At 33.6% G+C, this 21,515-nt stretch overlaps 1 protein-coding gene across 2 annotated transcripts; it reads right to left on the reverse strand.

Moving 5' to 3' along the window:
* Positions 1-6,644: 6,644 nt before the first annotated feature.
* On the reverse strand, positions 6,645-17,235 carry LOC131627719 (probable leucine-rich repeat receptor-like serine/threonine-protein kinase At3g14840). Of its 2 annotated transcripts, XM_058898576.1 has the most exons (24): positions 16,525-17,232; positions 15,865-16,048; positions 15,317-15,388; positions 15,119-15,190; positions 14,890-14,961; positions 14,701-14,772; positions 14,500-14,571; positions 14,340-14,411; positions 14,165-14,236; positions 13,982-14,053; positions 13,813-13,884; positions 13,422-13,493; positions 12,734-12,793; positions 11,775-11,837; positions 11,658-11,693; positions 11,477-11,514; positions 10,817-11,196; positions 10,538-10,736; positions 10,317-10,448; positions 9,916-10,034; positions 9,585-9,795; positions 9,228-9,465; positions 8,920-9,070; positions 6,646-8,315 (listed from the first exon to the last, which is right to left on the reverse strand). In XM_058898576.1, the coding sequence occupies exons 1-24, from the start codon at positions 16,625-16,627 to the stop codon at positions 7,917-7,919; spliced, it is 3,033 nt and encodes a 1,010-aa protein (XP_058754559.1). In that variant the 5' UTR covers positions 16,628-17,232; the 3' UTR covers positions 6,646-7,916. The 2 variants fall into 2 exon arrangements, with proteins under 2 accessions (XP_058754560.1, XP_058754559.1); XM_058898577.1 differs by lacking the exon at positions 13,422-13,493 and having other exon boundaries at positions 6,645-8,315; positions 16,525-17,235.
* Between the last annotated feature and the right edge of the window lie 4,280 nt (positions 17,236-21,515).

Here is a 21,515-nt window from a genome sequence, read left to right on the forward strand (position 1 = left end):
GGAGTTGCATGATGCACCCTCTCCACTCAACCATTGGAACATCACTAAGCAAGATCCAACGCCCTGGATGCAGCAAGACTACCATGGATCATCATATGGCACACACACCAAATCACTACCCAGGTTTTATTTAATATAATTATTTATTTTGTTTGACTATTTAGATTTAAATAATAAATAAGTATATTTGATTTAATTTATTTACTTTAATTAGGATTAGGGTTAGGAGTATAACATTTTCCCCCGATTATTCGATTATGTCGATTATTCGACTTAATTAATTAATTTTAATTAATATTAAATCACAAAAACCGTAGGAGTGTGTAACCAAAATATTAGGGTTTGCCCGATCCCATTACCGTTTGGCAAAACATTAAACTTAATATTAATTTTCTCCCCGAATCGACTATACCTATTAGTCGCAGTAGGCGAGAAATAATTTTGATTATTTTAATTTATTAATAATAATTTAATTAATTCTTTATTTAATTCTCTTCTCGACCCGACTAAAGCTATTAGTCGCATTAGACGAGAGATAAAAGAATAAAACATAAAAATATACAAAATCTAAAACACATCGAATTTGCTGCCCGCGACGATCAATCTATCGATCTGAGTAACCAGCAATGCCCCATAATCCGTTAGCTATACTGACCAAATCTATTGGTCATCGCATCTAACGGTGACATATCAAATCAGGGTTGTACGCCCAAATCTAAAACATTCAAAACACTTCAAATCAAATTACGGATTTTCATCTTTTTCAATCAGGCAACTCAAAAAGCCTTCAAACAATTTCAAACCACAAATTCTAATTCTAAGGCGTACATCCTTGTGCCCGAACTACGTTGACTCTGATTCTCCCTAAGGAGATACGTAGGCACTTGGATAACCAAGGCGAGTCCCCCTCCCTAAAATCTCAATTTTCCCCTATTCAATTCTTTAGCTATTAAACCTCAATATTTTAGCCATAAACCTTTACCTTAGATTCAAATCCAATAGGAAAAGGTTGAGGGTGCCTAACACCTTCCCTCAACCTGATTATAATAACTTACCCCGATCTCTAAACTGCGTAGGGTTTCCTATTCGCCCTTCAGAATAGGTGGCGACTCTAAAAGCTAAATTTTTAGGGCAGATTGCTACAACTTGCAGTACTATATTTAGGTTATATGTTATAGACCCATCACATCACATGATTTGCATCCTGCAAACCTATTATTCAGATAGATGGAACATGGTTGTTCGGTAAATACAAAGGCATGCTACTCATGGCGGTTGCACAAGATGGCAACAATGACATTTTTCCAATTGCATTTGCTCTTGTCGAGGGAGAGACTGGTGGTGGTTGGAATTTCTTTCTCAAGAATCACCGAAGACAGGTGGCTTCGCAACCTGGTCTATGCTTGATCTCCGACAAACATGCTTCCATTAAGAGTGCATAAAATAATCCTGCTAATGGTTGACATGACCCCTTTCAACGTATGTCTACTGCGTTAGACATATCGTAAAAAAATTCATGCGGGAGATCAAAGACAGAGCTCTTCGGAAATAAGTTATGAACGCGGGGTATGCATTAACACACCCTTTATTCCGACACTATCGCATAGACATCAAATTGCCAAATCATGAGACAGGTAGGTGGATTGATAATATTCCAGTGGAGAAATGGGCGAGGTCATACGACAATGGACAACAATGAGACCACATGACAACAAATCTTATTGAATCAATGAATGGTGTCTTCAAAGGCATACAAAACCTCCCAGTAACCACTTCCAATCAACATATTTTACGATGGCTTCATTGTTTGCAAAAAGAGGTGAAATGTGGAATGCGGTGTTACAATCGAGAAAATATGGAGTGAAAGCAGCTTGAAATTTATCAAGGCAGAAAGTACCAAAGCACACACTAATCATGTGACAAGATTCGACCGACATAACCACAACTTCATTTCCAAAGAGACAATTGGCCATAACGAGGGGTTGCCAAGACAAGAGTTTAGGGCTATGTTACCATCTCGTTGGTGTGATTGTGGAAGGTTTCAAGCCTTTCATATGCCTTGCTCTCATGTCATTGCAGAATATACATATGCTCATTAAGATGCATTACTAATTCTATCTCCCATTTATAAGGCAGAGACTTTGCTCAACGTATACAACAATAACTTTCCAATGGTAGCAAAACTGGATTATTGCCCTGCGTGCGAAGGAGACAAAGTTTGGCACAACGAGCAAATGCAAAGGAATAAAAAGGGTCGTCCCAAAAGCAAGTGTATCGCAACTGAAATGGACTCCCTTGATAAGCTATAAAAAAGGGTGATTTGTGCCGTTAGGTCAGACATAACCGAAAAAATTGTTCCACTCGTGCTACTAGTTCGAAAACATAAAAGTTGTATTCACATTATCTGCACTTTTTTATTATGTTAATTTTAGTCAATAGCCATTTTGTTAATACCATTAACATTCCTTTGAAGTATATATAGACGATATTATTGTTAAATCAAAAGAGGAAGAGGATCACAAGACCCATTTTAGAGGTCGTCTTCAAGGAACTTAGGAAGCAAAACATGTGTTTTAATCTGAACTAATGTACATTAGAAGTTAAAATAGCCAAATTTTTGGGATACTACCTCACTAAGAAGGGAACTCAAGTTCATAAAGACAAATGTTAGATCATGATTAACATGACATCCTTAAGAACAAAAAAAGGGAATTAAACAGTTGAACAGACATTAATACAGTTGTCATAAATCATCTTCAAATCTGCACACTATGCTTTACCATTTTATAAATTACTAAGGAAAGAGGTCACGTTTGAGTGGTCCCCAAAGTGCGAGACTACTTTGATAAAACTCAAAGAAGTATTGTCCTAGCTGTCCATCCTAGTTTAACCTGAAGAAGGCGAGATGTAACACCCCTAAAATATTAGAATTATTATTATTTCAACTTTTTTGTATTTTTATAATTTTATTATTATTATTATGATTTTCTGGGAGTAATTTCATAATTTAGAATCAATAGAGAGAAGACAAAGGAGAGAAATAGAGAATAAAGAAATAGAGAGAAAAAGGAGTGAAATAAAGAAATAAAAATAAGCTTTCAAGGAGAGAGAAGAGGGAAATAGAGAAGAGAAAAGGAAAAAGATAAAATAAGAGAATCAAATAGAGAATCACAGGTTTTTCTGAGAAAAAGGAGAAAAAACCTAGCCACTCTCTTGTTCTCCAAATAAACCAATTCATCAAGGAGATCGCAGTATATATTATGAAAGGAAGAGTTATTGCCATTGTTGAAAGCTTTGCAGAGGAATTTCTACAATAACAAGGTAAGGTGGAGATTATTTTATAACATTGAACTTTTAGTGTGTAGGATAACGGGGTTTCCCTTGAATCGCATATTCATCCTAATTCTTATGTGAATTTCCCCACGAGATAATTATTCGTAAACTTTAGGCTATGAATCTCTCTCATCATCATCTAATTTCCTCTTCAGTTCAGGTTTAAACCTAAGGTGGGGTTCTTAGGCTTTAACTAGGATTATAACCTAGGATTATTGCATGAGGGGAATTAGGTTGAATTATTGAAACTTGCATATTTGATTCTATAAACTTTCATTATTGTCATGAATGTGTGTGAAACTATACTTGCATGTGCTACTTTGAAATGTTTCCAGGTTTATCTTATATTAAGGCATGATTCTATGGGGTTATGGTTGGAAAAATGATGGGGATTTTAGTGATTTTTGGTTCTGAAAAGGGTGTAACTGGTTACACTCTGTCTATAATTGGTTACCACCCTCAAAACTGGTCACAATTTGAGGCAGAACCGGTGTGTAACCGGTTACGTGTTTTGTGTAACCGGTTACGCACCCTGAAACCACCATAAAATGAGTTTTGTTACTCCAATTGAGACATTGTCGGGTGCGTTGGAAATTTAGCTCAAAGCTCTATCCAATTGTGAATTAAAATTATGCTTGTATGGCATATTTATGTTAAAAAATCGAATTTTCCATGCAATTCTTTTATTGCATGTGATAACACTTATTGAATGATGAACCTTGTTGACTATGTGATACTAGTTAAAATCATTGCAAAGCCCTAATGTGGAAATCAAGTTGAAAGATTGATAAAACCATTATGAAACCCAAATACGACAATTAAAGTAAGAGTGTGGTAAAATCTCGTGAAGACCCTAATATGGTAATCAAGGAAATGTGTTTTCAAGAGGGAAAAGAGGTCCGGGAGGAATTTTTATATGTTTGATTTATCAAGTATCATGCTAGAGTGGGAGTAGGTTGTAAATAGAAAAAGTGTTGTAGTACGAATGTAGTGCATATGTACTCCTAAATAGTTGAGTGTCTACGGACATCTAGTGAGAGTGTTGTAGTACGGATTTAGCTCAAATATCCTCCTAGATTTGAGTTTAGCAAGAGTGTTGTAGTGTGGACGTAGCTCACATGTACTCCTAGACTGTTGAGAGTCCATGGAAGTATAGGTAGAGCGTTGTAGTACATAACATATCTCACTTGTCCTCTTAAACTATAGAACTCAAGAAGAGTGTTATGGTACATAAGGTAGCCTAGCCTGCATGTCCTTCCAGAATAAGTCATGAGTTTAGTGACTAGTACTGCTTGCATATAGAGAAGAGGATACAGTGTATTGCATAAGCATTCATTATATACCGCATAATGTCGTGTAATCCTGTATAATATTGTATGAATGTGTAATGTTGTATGGTTGTGTCATGTTGTATGACTAAGTAATGTTGTATGTTGTTATTTATGCTATCATTTGTTGTTATTATACCCTATAAGTTACAGAATGTATTATCACCCCTATGTTTCTACATTTCCATGATATGAATCATGTGCTAGATATCCCCAGGTTGAGATTGAGGAATAGTCATATATGAGATGTGCGACTTTATTTGAGTTAATGTGATGCCCTGTTTTATTATGTGAAATGAATACTCTAAAAAATTATGTTTTATAAAAAAATTGGTTTTTAGGGTGTCACATAGTTGGTATGAGAACCTGGTTTATCCCTCAGGCTTTGTGTGTTATGAGTTTATTGTGTCCTTCAGTACGACATGTGTATTAGCTGTGACGATAATATCCTCAATTTTCATGAGTTTTTGTCTTCCATGGGTTCTTTCTTGTTCCTTAAGGCATTCTTTATCCACACTAAGGAACCAAAATTTCCTTTCCGTCTCCTTAAGCTTCTTCCTCGCTAACTCCCATATTTCACTAATTTCAAATATTTTGTCTTTTCCTTTTTCAAAGCCTCTCTCATATTGTTCTACTCTTTCTTAGAAGAAAGACAAATGGGTTTAGTAAAACCTTGGGCCATCTTCAAATCCTTCCAAGAACTTGACCTTAGACTGAAGTTTCTCCTCAATCTTAAACTCATGGTTCGCAATAAACTTTGAGCTTGTTAGAGTTATCATTTTTGACATATAAGACATACATTTGGAGAGACTTTCTTGCAAGCCTTAGGCATCATCTTAAATAGCGAGTACCTATCCACATTAAGGATCAGGGCACAAAGCGTCTCTAGATATGAAGGGAAAGGTTGGGCTAAAACAGGCAACGATTTTCCTTCTTCTACGCAACCTCCAAAAGATCTAAAGGACACGTTTTTCCTCTTTAGATAAACACCACGAAAAGGAGAAAGGGATGGTGTAGGAATAGGAAAAACAGTTACAAAAGCACACACAAAATCAACCACCATTTAAGTTAGGGTCGCAACATTTATAGAATGTCTACTAGTATTACCAATTGGAAGAGTGCCTTGACCTAGACCACCTTCCACAAGGGATGAATTTGACCAATTCTTAGAATGTGTCGATTGAGCCTAACTTATCCCTATAAAATCGACTTGTAAGGCGAGGATCCCTCTCATTTATAAATGCATTACATGTCTTATCTCTAAGTAATGTGAGACTAAATTCATCCATTCAAACCCAATACAATGAAGGTGTTAAGACAGAATGAAGGCAAGTCAAATGCTGCAATTTAGGCGACTAAAAGCGGACCACAATGAAGGTGGAAATTCCAACACACCCTCTCACGTTCATGCCTCAATTAGGAAAAAATATGGAAGACGTGGGAAGCCCAACAAGTGATATATGATAGACTTTGATACCATCTTAGAATGTGAGTTGGGTCTAACTCAATCCTATAAATTGACTTGTAAGGTGATAATTGTCACCATTTATAAATACTACGCATGTCATATCACTAAATAATGTGATATTAAATCCACCCTTCAAACCCAGCACAATGAAAATGTTGGAGGCTGCAATGAAGACAAGTCAAATACTGTAATTTAGGCGACTAGGGGCGAGCTATAATGAAGGTGGAAATTCCAAGACCAATAATTGGGCTTTTGATCTTTTTGTTGGCCCTATACCTATTTATACTTATGGTCATTATCCATGTTTCTAGTAAAAAGAAAGTAATCAATCAACAAGAATAATTAGAGACCTCACACTCTGAAAGGATCACAGAACACGTCCAAAATTTCAAGAGTCTCCTTCCAAATGAAAGGCGTCAGCAAAAACTGTGTGTCTATATATTAATCTTTTTCTTTGTTATCTTATCGAAACTACAAACAAACTCTTTAATTCTACGAACATGCTCTCTTTTTGTGTCATAAAGGCCCAATTCACCAAATAATATGCCCAGTTCCATTTTGTGAAAATGTGCATGTCTCTAATAGCGGGGAAACAATGATTCACAGACGACCTCATCAATGTTACCCCAATTTTACATATGATCCGATGAGCATTATTAGTATGAGGCTAGACTATGATATATCCGAATTTAAAGTTTTAAAGGAATTTAGTAAAGACCTCAATGGTCTTAGGGGATTGTATAAAAGAGATTAGATTGAAAGGAGTTGTACTGAATCTCAAGCAAGAAATCTGTTACATCACGGATCACCCCAAATCAAAACCTTCCCCCTAGTCAACCATTTATAGAGGGAAGAGGGATATGGGTAACAATCATCCCCAGAACGAGGGAACTTGTTTCATTTTGTTCTCTTATTATGTTATCCACTATTCTATTACGTGTTTTTCCTTTCTTTTTGATTATACACTTTAGACGAGGAAGATAAGAAGAAAGGAAAAAAATCTAACAAGCCAGAATCATAGATCCATGAGCCTGTGCATCTACTACTAAATTGGTATCATGTCAACAAGGATTACTAAAATATTTCTAGGAAACAATCATACCACACCTATTCACATGCCATCACGCTATAAACCATATGTATTGTGTGGCAAGAAGGCAAGGCGACATAACCCATAAAGTTTCATCACATTCTAACATGTCAGAATGAAAAGAATATGAAAAAGCTGAGAAAGGCTAAGGCCGGTTAGAAAAATTATATACTCGCCAATAGTCCACGAGGTGAAGTTTGACACGCATATTGAGAAACAACCTTGACTGTAAGCCATGCTTCGACAATGTTGACCTGGCTCAAGAGGGCTATTATTCCCATCTAGGCCGACGACCCCATTTCAAAGCTCCAAAGAGAGAAAGGCCCAAAACATTCCTCGGAGCAAGAAGGACCAATGACCTCTCAACATTTGACCTACGAGACACATGTCTTCCAATAGAAGGTTCTAGGGACCTAAAACTCTAGAACCCCACTATGAAGTACACACTATTGAAACCCAAACATCAATATTAAACATCTTTATAGACAAATAGAAATTTAGAAATAAGTTTACACACAATATAAATGTTAATGAATTACATTACCACTTTTAATATATGTAAAAAATTTCAAACAGCTTATAAATATGGGCGGAAGTAGTACTCAGTTTTGAAGATATGGATCACAGTTTCATCACAAGACACAGTGGTTGGAGATCAAGGTAGCAATTGCAATTACTTGCTTATATACAAACAGTCTTAATTTCTTTTCTCCCAATAGGAAGAATCAGGGTGGACAGAATAAAGGTCTACACCTGATGAAGAAGTAGCAGTCCATGACCCATCATTTAATAAACTCTGAATTTGTGATGGTGACTTGCTTATCTTATTTTCTTCCGTATGATAGTAATACTGCCTCATTGCTTCCATCTTCTTTTCATCCATTACTTCACTTGAATCTGAAACAAACTCTGGAACCACAATCCTTCCTTCAAGCATACTTACCACCGACGACATGGAGGGCCTAAGGTTTGAAGTGACATTCGTGCATAGGAGAGCCACATTGATCATCACCATAGCTTCCTTTTTGTTGAAATCTGAACCTAATCTTCTGTCTACTAGCTCCATTAGGTCGCCTCTCTCTTTCAACATATGTGCCTGTTGAAGCAAAGAATAGAATAGTTTTCTGAAACCCAAGTCATTTACAAGAAAGAAAAGATATTTTTACTAACAATAATTCAAATTCTTTACTTTGTTAACGTCTGTGTCAAAAATAACAATTCTTTACATTAGGTAATTCAAATTCTGAAAACTCTTCAAAGTTCAAAATTGATCATATTTATGTAAAATAACTAAACCCAAAAATGATGTCACTTCACTTGTAAGTCACTTGAATGCTTCATGATTTTAGAAATTGACAGTAACTATGAAATGTTTTGTACAAGTAGTCAATTACTCATCAAAAGTAATGACTTCATTTTCCTTCTAGTGAAAAGTAATATTCAACAAAGAAATTTCTCTTTCAAAATTAGTATTTTGTATCTTATTCGTTACAATATTTGTAAAGTTATTGTCTTCTTGTTGGTCAGGCCAAGGAAAGGGATAAGAACAGGGAGTACGTGATTTTATTCGCTTTTAGAGTATAATTATTATTATATTAGACATGAACAACAACATATATAAGACACAAAACAAAGTGTAAGTAGATATTACTAGGGATAATAAAAATTTACATGACTGAGGGTGAACATCATAAGCTTACCCAATCAAGAAGATAGAATGCTTCCTCCTTTGTCCGATAAAGGGTGTTGCTCCTTCCACTAACGATTTCCAAGGCAACAACTCCAAAACTATAAACATCTGCTTTGTCGGTCAAATAACCATGCAATGCATATTCAGGAGCCATATATCCACTGCATAATTGAAACATATCATTTCAACAACTTAATACCAGTATACAACATGATGTCAAACTATTATATCATAAAAATTATCAATTGAATTAAATTTGATAACATTTTGGAGTACTTTTTAATAAACTCAGAGAACACGAGAATTATAGTTACTCACTATGTCCCAGCAATTCTAGTGCTAATGTGAGTATTATCCTCCTCATCAAGTTTGGCCAAACCAAAATCAGATATCTTAGGGTCGAGATCCTTGTCAAGCAACACATTAGTAGCCTTGATGTCCCTGTGAACAACCTTCAGTCTTGACTCTTCATGTAGGTATGTCAAACCTCTAGCAATACCAACACAAATCTTCTGCCGTATAGACCAGTCTAATTTTATTTGTTCTTCCTCTGGACCTATACTCGTGAATTTAACAAATATCACATAACAAGACCACATAGTCACATGTTATATCAGAAAACGTGGAATATCATACAAATAAAAACTGACTTAGACCGGCCATAATGAAAATTACCAAATAAAGCACGAGCAAGGCTATTGTTTTCCAAGTATTCATATATCAGCAACAACTGATCTCCCTCCACACAACAACCATAGAGTTTAACAAGATAAGGGTGTTGCAATGCAGAAATCATGCCTATCTCATTTAAAAACTCACGATTTCCCTGCCTTGATTTAGAAGAAAGTTGCTTGACTGCAATCAGTGTCCCGTTGGATAAACATCCCTGGATTTTGAGGAATGCCATGTTGTTAGAAGTTGAAATTTTTTGTTGTAGTGAAATATACATGTACAATCATAATAAAAGCATGACACTAAAGATGATTTGTTATATTATGCAAAATACCTTGTAGACAGGACCAAATCCTCCTGCTCCAATCTTATTGGAATTATCAAAGTTGTTTGTTGCTGCTTTGATTTGCCTTAAGGTAAATAAACCCGTTGGTAGGTCTAAACTCTTCAGTTCTGTTAATTGAAGTAAAAGAAAGATCAAAGGTCTCTTACACTAAGAAAATTAAACATGGACATTCTGCATTGACAATCCATTTCTTGAAAGCTTGCAACTTCCCTTTTATCAAGATAAAACTAGTCTCAAGTTCCATAACATGATATACTGATAAAAATGCATGTCAAAACTTTACTCAGTTACTCAACATGCGCAAGTTTTTTTTACCGCTTTAATTACTCATGTGTTAATAAAATGTTTGATGATGATGGCAACAAAAGAAATTCATTTGTAATTGTCACCTCTTGCCAATGAGTTTTTCTTTACAAAACATCCTTTCCACCAAAGTATACCGAATACAAGAATGATAATAATTGTTGCTGCAACCACAATTCCAACCAAAGCTCTTACAGATATTCTTCCAGGTGGAGAATCTGATTGGTATTAAACAAGACATTTTAAATATTAGATCATAACAAAGAGATCACTTCATAAAATTAGGAATGTAAAAAGTATAACTTACCAGATTCCACTGATATAGCCGATATAAGAGGACCATATATTGATTTATTTGGCAGAGACTGTGTTCCTTTTCCAGCCCAATATAAACGGATCTCCAAAGTATTACTAGAAACAACAACATCATTGAACTGTTTTATGATTTTCTTACCAACTCCTCCTGCTTCTTTGGCAATATTGAAGTCCTTTTGCACTGCCTTCCCCTGCAACATTTCAATCACAGCCTTCTTAGTGTTTCAGTATGATTACAATTTATAAGTATTTTAATTGTTAAACCATGTACCTGGAGGTAGATATCAAATACACGCCTTCCAAGACTAGCATAAGTTTGATCTTCTGTGAACATTATTTCAGCAAAATGTAGATTTACCGTGTAGCTTCCATTTGCCAGGCAAAACCCATAATATGTCAAAGAAATAGGAGAAACACGTGCATTCATGTACAATTCAGCATCCACCATAGTAAGTTTAGCTATATTTTGAGGGGAATAATTTAACGGAAGTTCATTACTTTCTAAGAATTCACCAGTGGTGCTAAATGCCCAATTTCTTTTTGAACTGACATGGAATCTAGCTGGTCCAGGTAAGTCTGAATCTTCGTCATAACTTGTTTTGTTGACTGTTGCATGCTTTCCACCACAATTTATATAAAGGGAGTGGGAGGCTGGATTGAAGAGATCATGTAAGCAACAAAATATTAAGGAAACCAAGAAAATCAAATAAAGAAAAATATGCCCCTTGAAATTTATTTTTATATACTTGGATATTTCCCAAAGCAAACAAAGATGAAAGGAGGAAATCATAAATTTTAATATACTTGGATATTTTATTTCTATGTCCAAATTAAAAAATAACCATGGCTGTCTTTTATTAAAAAAAAGAAATACAAACATAGGGAGATATTTAGCTGTCTATAGGAAAGTCACCATGAAGAAAAAACTCACGTTTGGGACATTCAAATCTCAAACACGAAACTGTTGCTCTGAGATAATGATGGAAGCAACAAAATAAGTTAGCATGATTAGTAAAATAAGATTCATCACATAGTAAGAGGGAAATGGAAAGGTTATATATGTGTGTGTGGGCACCACGCGCATGTTTTAGAACTTATAATACCAAACTTACATGTCATTGTGTGCCCATGAGGTAGAAAACAAGTTCCTGAGATATATTAAAGAAGATAGTGTCTCAGGAAGGTTCTAAGGCTCGCAAACAAAAGCACACAAATGCAAGGATTCTTACAATTTGTCATTGTGACATCTTTGATTCACTTGGCTGATGCTGAAGTTATTGTATGAAAGATCTCTACATACAAGTCATAAAATTTGAATCAAAATATGATAATAATACAACCGTTAGAGACTTGAAACATTTGGTGACTACAAAGAAACCTTCAACATAAATGTTTTTAATATTTTAAACAACTGCATAATACTACTACAAGAACATAAAAGTATCAAAACGATTTCCTTCCCGAGAAGTAGGTGAGAAATAACCTCCTCATCAATTGTTCCATTAAAGAAGACTTTATTTTCAATTGAAGGGAAGAGAAAACCGTTCCGTTAAAAACGACAACAAAATACAAATGTGAAGAATGATTTTTATCTCTGAATTGAAACTTGAGAATGACATATTGAAGATGTAATATTAAGTAAATCAAAGACATGAAACAAAGGTTATACGAAATCAGCTTGAACATTAAATTAGAGCAAGACAACCATGAAGCTTTAGGAAGATACATCATACACATCCGAGAGAAGTGGGATGAAGGATTTATGAACTTATACAGTGAGGAAAACTAAACTCATGATCATTGACTTAACACACTGGAATTTATCAAGAGAACAACAATAAAGGTTTAAATTGTAGTACTTCTGAAAAAAAGCTTTAATGCTTTAGATATTATTTGCATAACATTATTTAGAAGCTTTAATTTGGTGATAAATAAATAATCATTGCAGCATAGTTGGTGCTTGGTGGTCATGCACTTATGTGAACCAAATAAAAACTATAAGGCTAAAACAATAATTATTGAATAAAAAGAAGGGGAAAATGCATGAAAGCAAGCGAAAAGCAAAAGAAAAGTCTACTTTGAAAGTACCCAAAAAAAATGATGATATGTTCAGTATTTTCTGCCTCATAAATGAGGAACATTGTTCAATCGAAGGAATCATACAAGTAGTATTAGAAAGATAACTCACGTGTCAACATATTGTCTCCAACGATGCACGGGGCCAGTGAGAAGATTTCCAGTTAAAAATCTACCATAAAAGATTATCAAGATATTAATATACAAAGCTTAATATTTAATGAGCTATACCGAATATTAAAGGATACAAGCAGTCATCTTTAATCACATCCATTTATCTATTTTTCTATATGAAGGGTTGAATTGATCTAGTTGAAGGACCCTTCTGTAAAGAAATGTGTTTTAATTCTTAGACACTGACTCTCATCATCACACTTCATATATGGTCACCTTCTTTCTCTTGGATTTTTGCCTTTTAAAATAGAAAGGGTGTGTGATCCTTTTGATACCAGAAAAATAGCTACAGAATGGTGCAATAACATTTGGCATTTAATTAGCAAAATTATTGTTGGCACATAACATATTGCAACCATATAATTAATTAAATTCCAACATGACTCATCTTTTACATTTAACAATGGAAACTTGGTCTGCACTTTTTGAGCTCCATAAGGTTGACATTTTTATTCAAGTATTTAGGTTGAGTTCAATTTCATGGATCTAAGTAGAATATTTAGCTATCCTACTACTTCAGATTAAAAGTTGAAAATAGAGTTGTAGGTGTAAAGAAACCAACAGACACGTGACTAAAAATATACCCCCAAAAGAATTATGCTAAGAAACTATGATGAAATTCATACATGAAATTTGAACTTTTCATGGTAGTATAGGTACTTGAAATTTTTCCACTTAACTTGTTAAAGCTGAGGTCCCTGAAAGAGATATCATATATCATATAAAGAATGAGTTAAAGAGCGACCAACATACTCTATAGCACACTTTTTTTATTGGTTAAAATTTATATGGGTCCAATATAAGTTAGGTAGGACCCATGTTAATTTTAAACCAATAAAAGAAAGTGTGTTAAAAAATGTGTGTGAGAGAGTGTGTTGCTAGCATTATTCTAAATATTATATCTATCAAAACAATAATTGCAAAAATATACCAAAGTTTACATAATAAGCTAAACTTAACAAAAGAAATTATAATGGTTAGCTATAGTAAAACAAAATGCAGCAAGTAAGCAATTACAAGTGTTTTAATAATGTCATAGTCCCAAGATAATCAGGCAGTTCTCCACTGATGTTGCAGTTCCTTAGAACCCTGTGAAACAATAAGATAGACAACGATATAGTATGAGTGCCTCTCTTGCAGCTTTTTTTATGTTCTATTTTTGAAAGAGGCACAGGAAACAACTTACAGAGTATTTAAATTTGTCATACTATTAAGTTGTGGCAAAGGTACTTCAGATCCATCCAAATCACTAATTCTCCTGAATATCACATTTAAATCAAAGCTAAGTAAATATAATTAAAATAAAAGTTGAATTTCAATCCTTACTTTATCAGTATATAGTATATAGAATATGAAATATCATACATACAAGTCTGTTAATTTTCTCAAAAGTGAAATTCCAGAAGGAATAGGCCCACTTAATCCACTTCCTTGAATCATTCTGTCAAAGTAAAGTAACCATTGATGATTCTTTTAAAAAGTCAAGCGATACAAAAACAACTAAAGTTGAGGAAAAAATTAAAAATAAAAAAGAATTTGCATACAGCTTATTAATACTTGTCCAGTTCTGAATATAATCAGGTATCTTTCCAGAGAATTGATTGTCCTCAATTCGGCTGCATTGAGAAAGCGTATGATAATTTGAAGTATTATAAAAAATAACTTAGTAATCAGTATACACCGGTATAAAAATTTGAATCTTACAATTCTTGTAATGAAGTGAGCTTGACGAATGTCATAGGTAGCTCTCCAGTAAAAAAGTTAGAGGAAAGTCGCCTATATATAATTGTAAAACAAAACAGTATGTTATGATTGTAAGCAATGTAAATCAAAGTGGATTTTAAACATTGAGCTTACATATTTCAGGGGGAACATCAATTAAGGGGAAATAAATAAAGTGCTTACAGCGTTTGAATTTGGGTTAGATGCCCAAGCTCAGGAGGAAGCTTTCCAGACAATTGATTGTTATGTAATTCCCTATCCATTTCAAGTTAAAGTTAAGTTCTACTTAAACTATCTAAATTGAACACATACATGTTTGCGTACTTATAAATGGCTTATTTTCCATGATAAGGTGGGTAATGAGAAACTCACAAAATTTGGAGAGTAGATATGTTTGAAATCTCAGCTGGTATTGAACCCGTTAATCGGTTTCCGGGAAGAGCACTGAGATAATTAAGAAACATGTCATCATTAGCTTATTGAGGTACAAAATCTTACAAAGAATGTAAAAATGAGACCCATATGTCAAGATCAACATTGTATAATATATCAAACAGTCAATGAGTGAATATCAGAACTGCAAATAAGAGACAAATCATACATTTTACTGATATTCATCATGGAGCCCCATTGTCTCGGAATTGTACCATTCAAGTAGTTGCGAGAGAGGTTACTGTAATAGAGGAAGAGAAAAGGTTTGTCACGCAAAATAGTTTATAGATACATGTGATTGAAGATATAAAAAAAGTTCAATAATATTGTTAATTTGGATGTGAGGGAAAGTTTGGGAATTACATACATAATTTGAAGGTAACGCAACCTGGTCAGTCCTGGCGGGAGAGTGCCGGGGAGATTTTGGCCTTTCAAAGTTCTAAACGTACATTTTACCATAAAAAAAGTAAAACATAAACAATGAGCAAAATAAAGTAGTGAACTCTAATATATTTCTTAGCCGGTAGATTTTAGAGAAAAAAACTGCAATAACCTCTTCTAGTGTAGAAAGTTTTAAAATTGATTTTACAATTTGTCAACATGATTTTAATAAAAATACATGTCTTTGACAATATTGATTTTATTTCTAAATCTTAGTTTGAACATTAGGGATAGCAATTTTATAGATGTATAATAATGATAAATTTCTATTGAATGGAAGGGTATAACTATTAAGTATACCGGTTAAGCTTTCTACATGGTGTAAACCGATCTAACTCAGTGTATATACACATGTACAATGTCCATTCCTACCTTAATATTTCAGTACAACCGTAAATGAAGAAACAAAAATTCAAATTAAATTAATTAAAAGTGGAGATAGAAAAGGGTCAGTTCCACTAAAAAGAGACTTACATTGCAATAACATGGCAGAAGTTGTCACCAGGAACAGAGCAGTCACAGGTGACATTATTTTCTACAACTTTGGTTTTGGGAGTTATGGGAGGCGTAAACCAGTTAGGTTTGTTGCTGCATGGATCTATGTCGAAGTTCCAATCCTTCTTACCAAGTGATTTAGCTATATCTTCAAGAGCTTTCTCTAAATATACAAATTCAAAAGCTATCAGCTAAGTACTGAAAAATCCTCAACTACAGATATATCATCAAATATCTACAGAAATTATGAGCAAAACATACATGATATATAGGACCTGTTTGGATTAGCCTATCTGAGCTTATCTATTAACGTAAGTTTTGAGATACTGTTCGGGTGAATTTATGAAAAGAGCCTGTGACATTTGTATTTGCTTTTTTCAACTTGATTTCACAAGTTTTTCGAAATATATAAAAAAACAGCTTATAGCATATACAAATATCGTTTGCTATATATAAATAATTTATGTAAGCTTATAAATAAGCACTTACATAAATAAGCATTTGTGCTATAAGCTGTAAAAGTTGTTTATCTAAACATGACCGTAAACTAACAAGAAACTTTAGATAAAAAGACTGGAAAAGTGAAACCAAAGAAATTTGTTTATTATTTGGGAGCTATTGTATAAATATATATCATACTTTCGTCCGGGTGAAGAGTATTAGCCCCAAAAGCTGTTAGAGATAAGAACAAAATGGCAATGATTAAAAGGGAGAAAAGTGGAGAGGTAGTGCTCATCTTCATGTTAACAAGGAAGAGAGAAGTTCAAATATATCAATAATTTAGAGCTAAAGAGTCTGAATATATAGTGTATATGTAATGAAAGAGTCGAGGAAAGTGCTTAATGCATGTATTGTAAACACATTTATCATCAGCATAAATCACCAATTTTGTCAATAAAAATGTAGGGCCTCATTAATCCTTTCGCTAAAACTATTAATACTAGTCTGTAGACTCCGTACCATGCATGCCACAGGCATGTGCCAATTTTTAAGGAATCTATTTAAAATTTTACAAATTACATAATTTTATGTGTTTGTTTTGAAAAATAATTGTGTAATATTTTATATTTCGATAAAAATCTGTAAGCAAAGTCTATATGGATTGGCCCAACAGAAGAATTGTTAGCATATAACAGGATTTAACCCGAGACATTGAGATGAGCACACTCTTAATATTTCGACAAATATTTGTAAGGAGTATTAACTTGCTAAACATTAACGATTTTGTAAATATGAAACACGAGTGTAAATAGTAGGTAGCATGTGAACAACGTTTAATACACCATTTCATTTTTCAACATAGAATTTAAATAATTTGAGATTTATAAATACATTAATATGCTAAAATAGTATCTCAAATTGAAACTCTCCAATTATGCATATTAATCCTTTTAAAGTATTTAATCTAATCCTAAAACTGTCTAGGAACGTATGTGAATAAGAAATTTAAAATTAAAGTATACACTTAAAATTTCCTTAATTTTAGAGACTAAGATAATAGCGCCTATTAATTTTAAAAGATATTTTCCAGTCATGCCCCTTAAAAGACAGATTACACCCAAAAATGATTAAATACCCTTAATTTGAAATTAAATTCCATATTGCCAACACATTTTTTGTTTGATGTAAAACCATTTCTAAGCTTATGTTGAATTTCTCCAAGATCAAAAGTTCAAGGCTATGATTTATTGCATCCAATGCTCACGTATGAACCATGGTTTTAAATTGCGGACCGCATCACGTGATGCGGCCGCAATATTACAGTTACGGTAGTATCAGCATCCGCATCAGGCCGCAATTGCGGTGTGATTGCAAATCACAACAAAGACCGCATCATAACACCGCACTAGCCGCATCAGACCGCAAAAATTATTTGGTCTACCTTCCTTTCTATTTATATCATAGATTTAAGGTATGTTTTGAAAGGACTAGCGATATTCAAAATGATGGCGAATTGTTAATAAGATATATATGAAAATTTAGAGAGGAAATAGAAGATATGTGAAATCTAACATAAATAATAAAATATAATACTTTTTGTTCATAAATATAAATTCATGTCGCAACGACCGCAATCCGCATCGCAACAACCACAATAGCCACAACCGCAATTTAAAACCATCATATAAACAGGAAAATTAAAATGAAGAACCGATTAAATTCATACCACGTGCTTTTCTCTATATATTTTTATGTGATTCTATACTTCTTTTTCTTTTGTGATTCTATACTTGTTTTGTGATTCTATACTTCTTATGTGTTTGATTTAGTGTTTATTTTTTCTGCAAACTTTAGTTTTTTGGGTTTTTCATCTTAGGGGTAAACGTAAACTCATATCAATTAAAACTTACACAAACTCAATTCACATAAGCTTGCACAAACTTAGTTTTTGTAAATTTGGATCGCGTAACCTACGGAAACTCTAATATGTACGCATACGTGACTTCAGTTCACGTGAAGTCTAAAATTAAAACTTTAAATGAAACATGAGTTCACCTAGGATTCGCAGATGCTTGAAAGAAAACGAAAAATTTGCTTTAAAACATTCTTGAAAACACATAAATTCACTATGGGAGACCTTGTAATTCAATCTTTAATTATTCAATCATCTTGATCAAACATCTATGGGAGATGAGGTGAAGATTTTAGAATGAGAGATGAAATGGGTTTTTGGAAAATATATATGAACAGGGTCAATTTTTATATTACCATTAAATTTTACTTAAAATGTAATCGGATGTAAATTTAAAGCATATATAAGTCATGTAACCAAAACAAAAGCATATATAAGTCAAGCTTTAGACTATTATGCATGTATTATAGATGTATGCCCCGCCCAGGATTAATACAAAGAGATAAACTTCTTAAAATTTCATTAATTTCAGAGACTAGGTAATGACTCATGAAAAGCATATACAAGTCAAGCTTTAAATGTCCTCACAAATCAAAGTAATTGAAGTCAAGTATATGGTTGGATGATGCTTAATTCACATGGATGATTGCCAGACATATATTTATGGGGAGGAAAGTGACATAGAAAAGATTGAGAAGAAGACTCAGAAAATGTATATACAAGTCAAGCTTTACATTATAATGTATGTATGTACTATAGATGTTTGCTCTAGTGAGTAACTATTACAAACAGATAAACGTCTTAATTTCATTAGTTTCAAAGACTAAGCTACTGACTCGGCCAATGCATATAGAAGTCAAGCTTTAGACTATTCTGCATGTACTATAAATGTATGCCCCAGCTAGGAATTATAACAAACAGATAAACGTCATAATAAGCAATTATTTTTCAAAAACAGTAAGTGTGTCTAAAGTAATGTTAATGATACCTGTAATTGTAGAAGTAATCGTGGTTTATTTTACTGTGCAAATTGTTCGCTGCAACCTACATGGACTAACACTCCACCATCACCAAGCTCCGTCGTTCACTGCCGAATACTTCCCGCACGCGCTTTTCTTCCATTGTGAGCTCTGTATCTTCATATTTCCCTTTTTCAGGTTTGTAACAAACTGTCAAAAAGAAAAAGGTTGTTACAAATATAGGGGGTTTAGGAAACCTGAAATGCCTTTGGAATAATACAAAAGTTATTCTCCGGACGCCCTCGTACACACCAAAACACATTGTAAGTGAGTAATTTCCATTTTGTCAAAAAAATAGCAAGGAAGTTAACCTCCGATAGGACTAGCAATGAACCAAAGCAACTTGAACATAGTTCGAAACTCGATTCGATAACTAAATCATTGAACTTGGTTCATGAACTAAATGAGCTAAATATGAGCAAAAAATTAAGTTCATTAATTAAATGAGTTGAGCTTGAACTATGTATAATTCGACTCATTAGGTTCGCGAATCAACTCGATTATATATGATGGGAACGTATAAATTTCTAATAGTTTTTTATTATACTTTCATTAAATTTATAAGGTTCTTAAAGATTTAGACAAAATTGTGGATTTTTGAGAAAAACCTAAACTCCAATTAAGTAGTTTTTGAATTAGAATTTTAAATGTACCAGCTTGAACATTTTGAACATTGTGTAGTTTTTAAAGTTGTAGATTTTTTAGACTAAATTAAATTTGATCTTATTAATCTTATTTTATTTCTATATTTTCCTTTTAAAAAAATATTAAAAATTAGACTTTCAAAAACGGACAGTTAAGTTTGTTAACTTAAAATGAGTCTAGTTTCAGCTAAAAAAAAGTTTGGATTGTACTCGAGTAGGAGTTTTAACGCTAAACTAATTCTTAACGAGTTGAGTTCAATTGAGAGGAGTTCGACTCGACTTGACTCATTTCCAACCCTAACCTCCCAAAAAGAAAGATCGAAAGATTGAGAAGAAGACTCATAAAATGCATATAGAAGTCAAGCTTTAGACTATTATGCATGAACTACAGTTGTATGACCCAGCTAGGAATTATAACAAACAGATAAACGTCATAGTAAGAAGCAATTAATTTCTACAACAAATAAACATCATAAGCAATTATTTTTCAAAGTATTTACTATCTTCGAAATGATGTTTATTGTACCTGTAATCTTAGAGGTAATAATTCTTTATTTTGATGCGAAAATCCTTCTATCTACTCAGCTTCGTTCTAGGATGCAATTTACGAACGAACTAATAGCTGCCATTCATAGGGAACCGAAACTCCGCTGCCAGGACTCAACAACCACCATGCTCCGCCTCTATCCGCCCTAAGCTTCTGGCGCGCGCGCGTCATGAGCACCTTTTCCCTTTCTATGTCCTTGGAATGGAATCAGTCCTAATTTAAAATATATATATTTAATGCACCGTTACTTGTATTTGTATTTGGCACCGCGTAAAAATGTAAAAATATAATAATGTCATTAAGTTTAGGAGATTCATCTCTCATGTCTAAATGGACCAAAATGCATATTAATGAGTTTTTATTCTGGAGATAATTTTTGTAAAAATTAGGAGATGGATTTCCGTAGTGTTACGTGGCAATAGCAGAAATATAAAATTAAGAAATAGTTTGTTGACAAAATAAAATTATCAATATATCATAAAATCAGTAATAAATAATTTTTTTAACATAGATCAAACATTCTATTTAATATTCAGGTGGACGTTGCCAGGGGCGGAGCCAAGGCCCAGCCAGCCTGGGCAGGCGCCCGGGCTTAATCCTTATTTTCTTTGTACTCCCCCCAATTTAATAGTCGATTTTTATACAAAATCAGGGGATAATTAAGGGCAAAATTAGTAAAAATAGGGTGTGAAAATTAAAACAGATGAATAATCAATGGTGTTAAGTTTTTGCCCAGGCTGCATAAAATTTCTGGCTCCGCCACTGGACGTTGCAATATCTTAATAATATCATCGACCGACCCCGAAGTAGTCGTATTTATCTTGATCGAAATTTTTGATTCTAAATGTAAAAAAGTTTTTCACATATCCTTTAAATCAACGTCCGTCTTAGCTCATAGTTATTGAACTCAATTTTCCCTTCTTTGTCAACGGATGGCTAGCAGTACTCAATCTTCACAATTTTGGATTTATCGTCATATGGTAGGAGCTCCTGTAGTGTCTATTTCAACTCGGACATAGTTGAAACTCAATTCGACAACTAAATCATTAAACTTGGTTCATGAATCA

Source organism: Vicia villosa, unplaced genomic scaffold (genome assembly GCF_029867415.1).
Source record: "Vicia villosa cultivar HV-30 ecotype Madison, WI unplaced genomic scaffold, Vvil1.0 ctg.000397F_1_1, whole genome shotgun sequence".
Lineage (NCBI taxonomy): Eukaryota > Viridiplantae > Streptophyta > Magnoliopsida > Fabales > Fabaceae > Vicia > Vicia villosa.

Bases quoted from the DNA above. Each gene is read 5' to 3' on its own strand.
- LOC131627719 (XM_058898576.1), bottom strand. From the start codon at position 16,627: ATGAAGATGAGCACTACCTCTCCACTTTTCTCCCTTTTAATCATTGCC. The intron at 10,035-10,316 runs GTGACAATTACA...TTCAATTAACAG, and splicing joins GAAAAACTCATTGGCAAGAG to AACTGAAGAGTTTAGACCTA. The intron at 9,071-9,227 runs GTGAGTAACTAT...TCAATTATGCAG, and splicing joins ACTAGAATTGCTGGGACATA to TGGATATATGGCTCCTGAAT.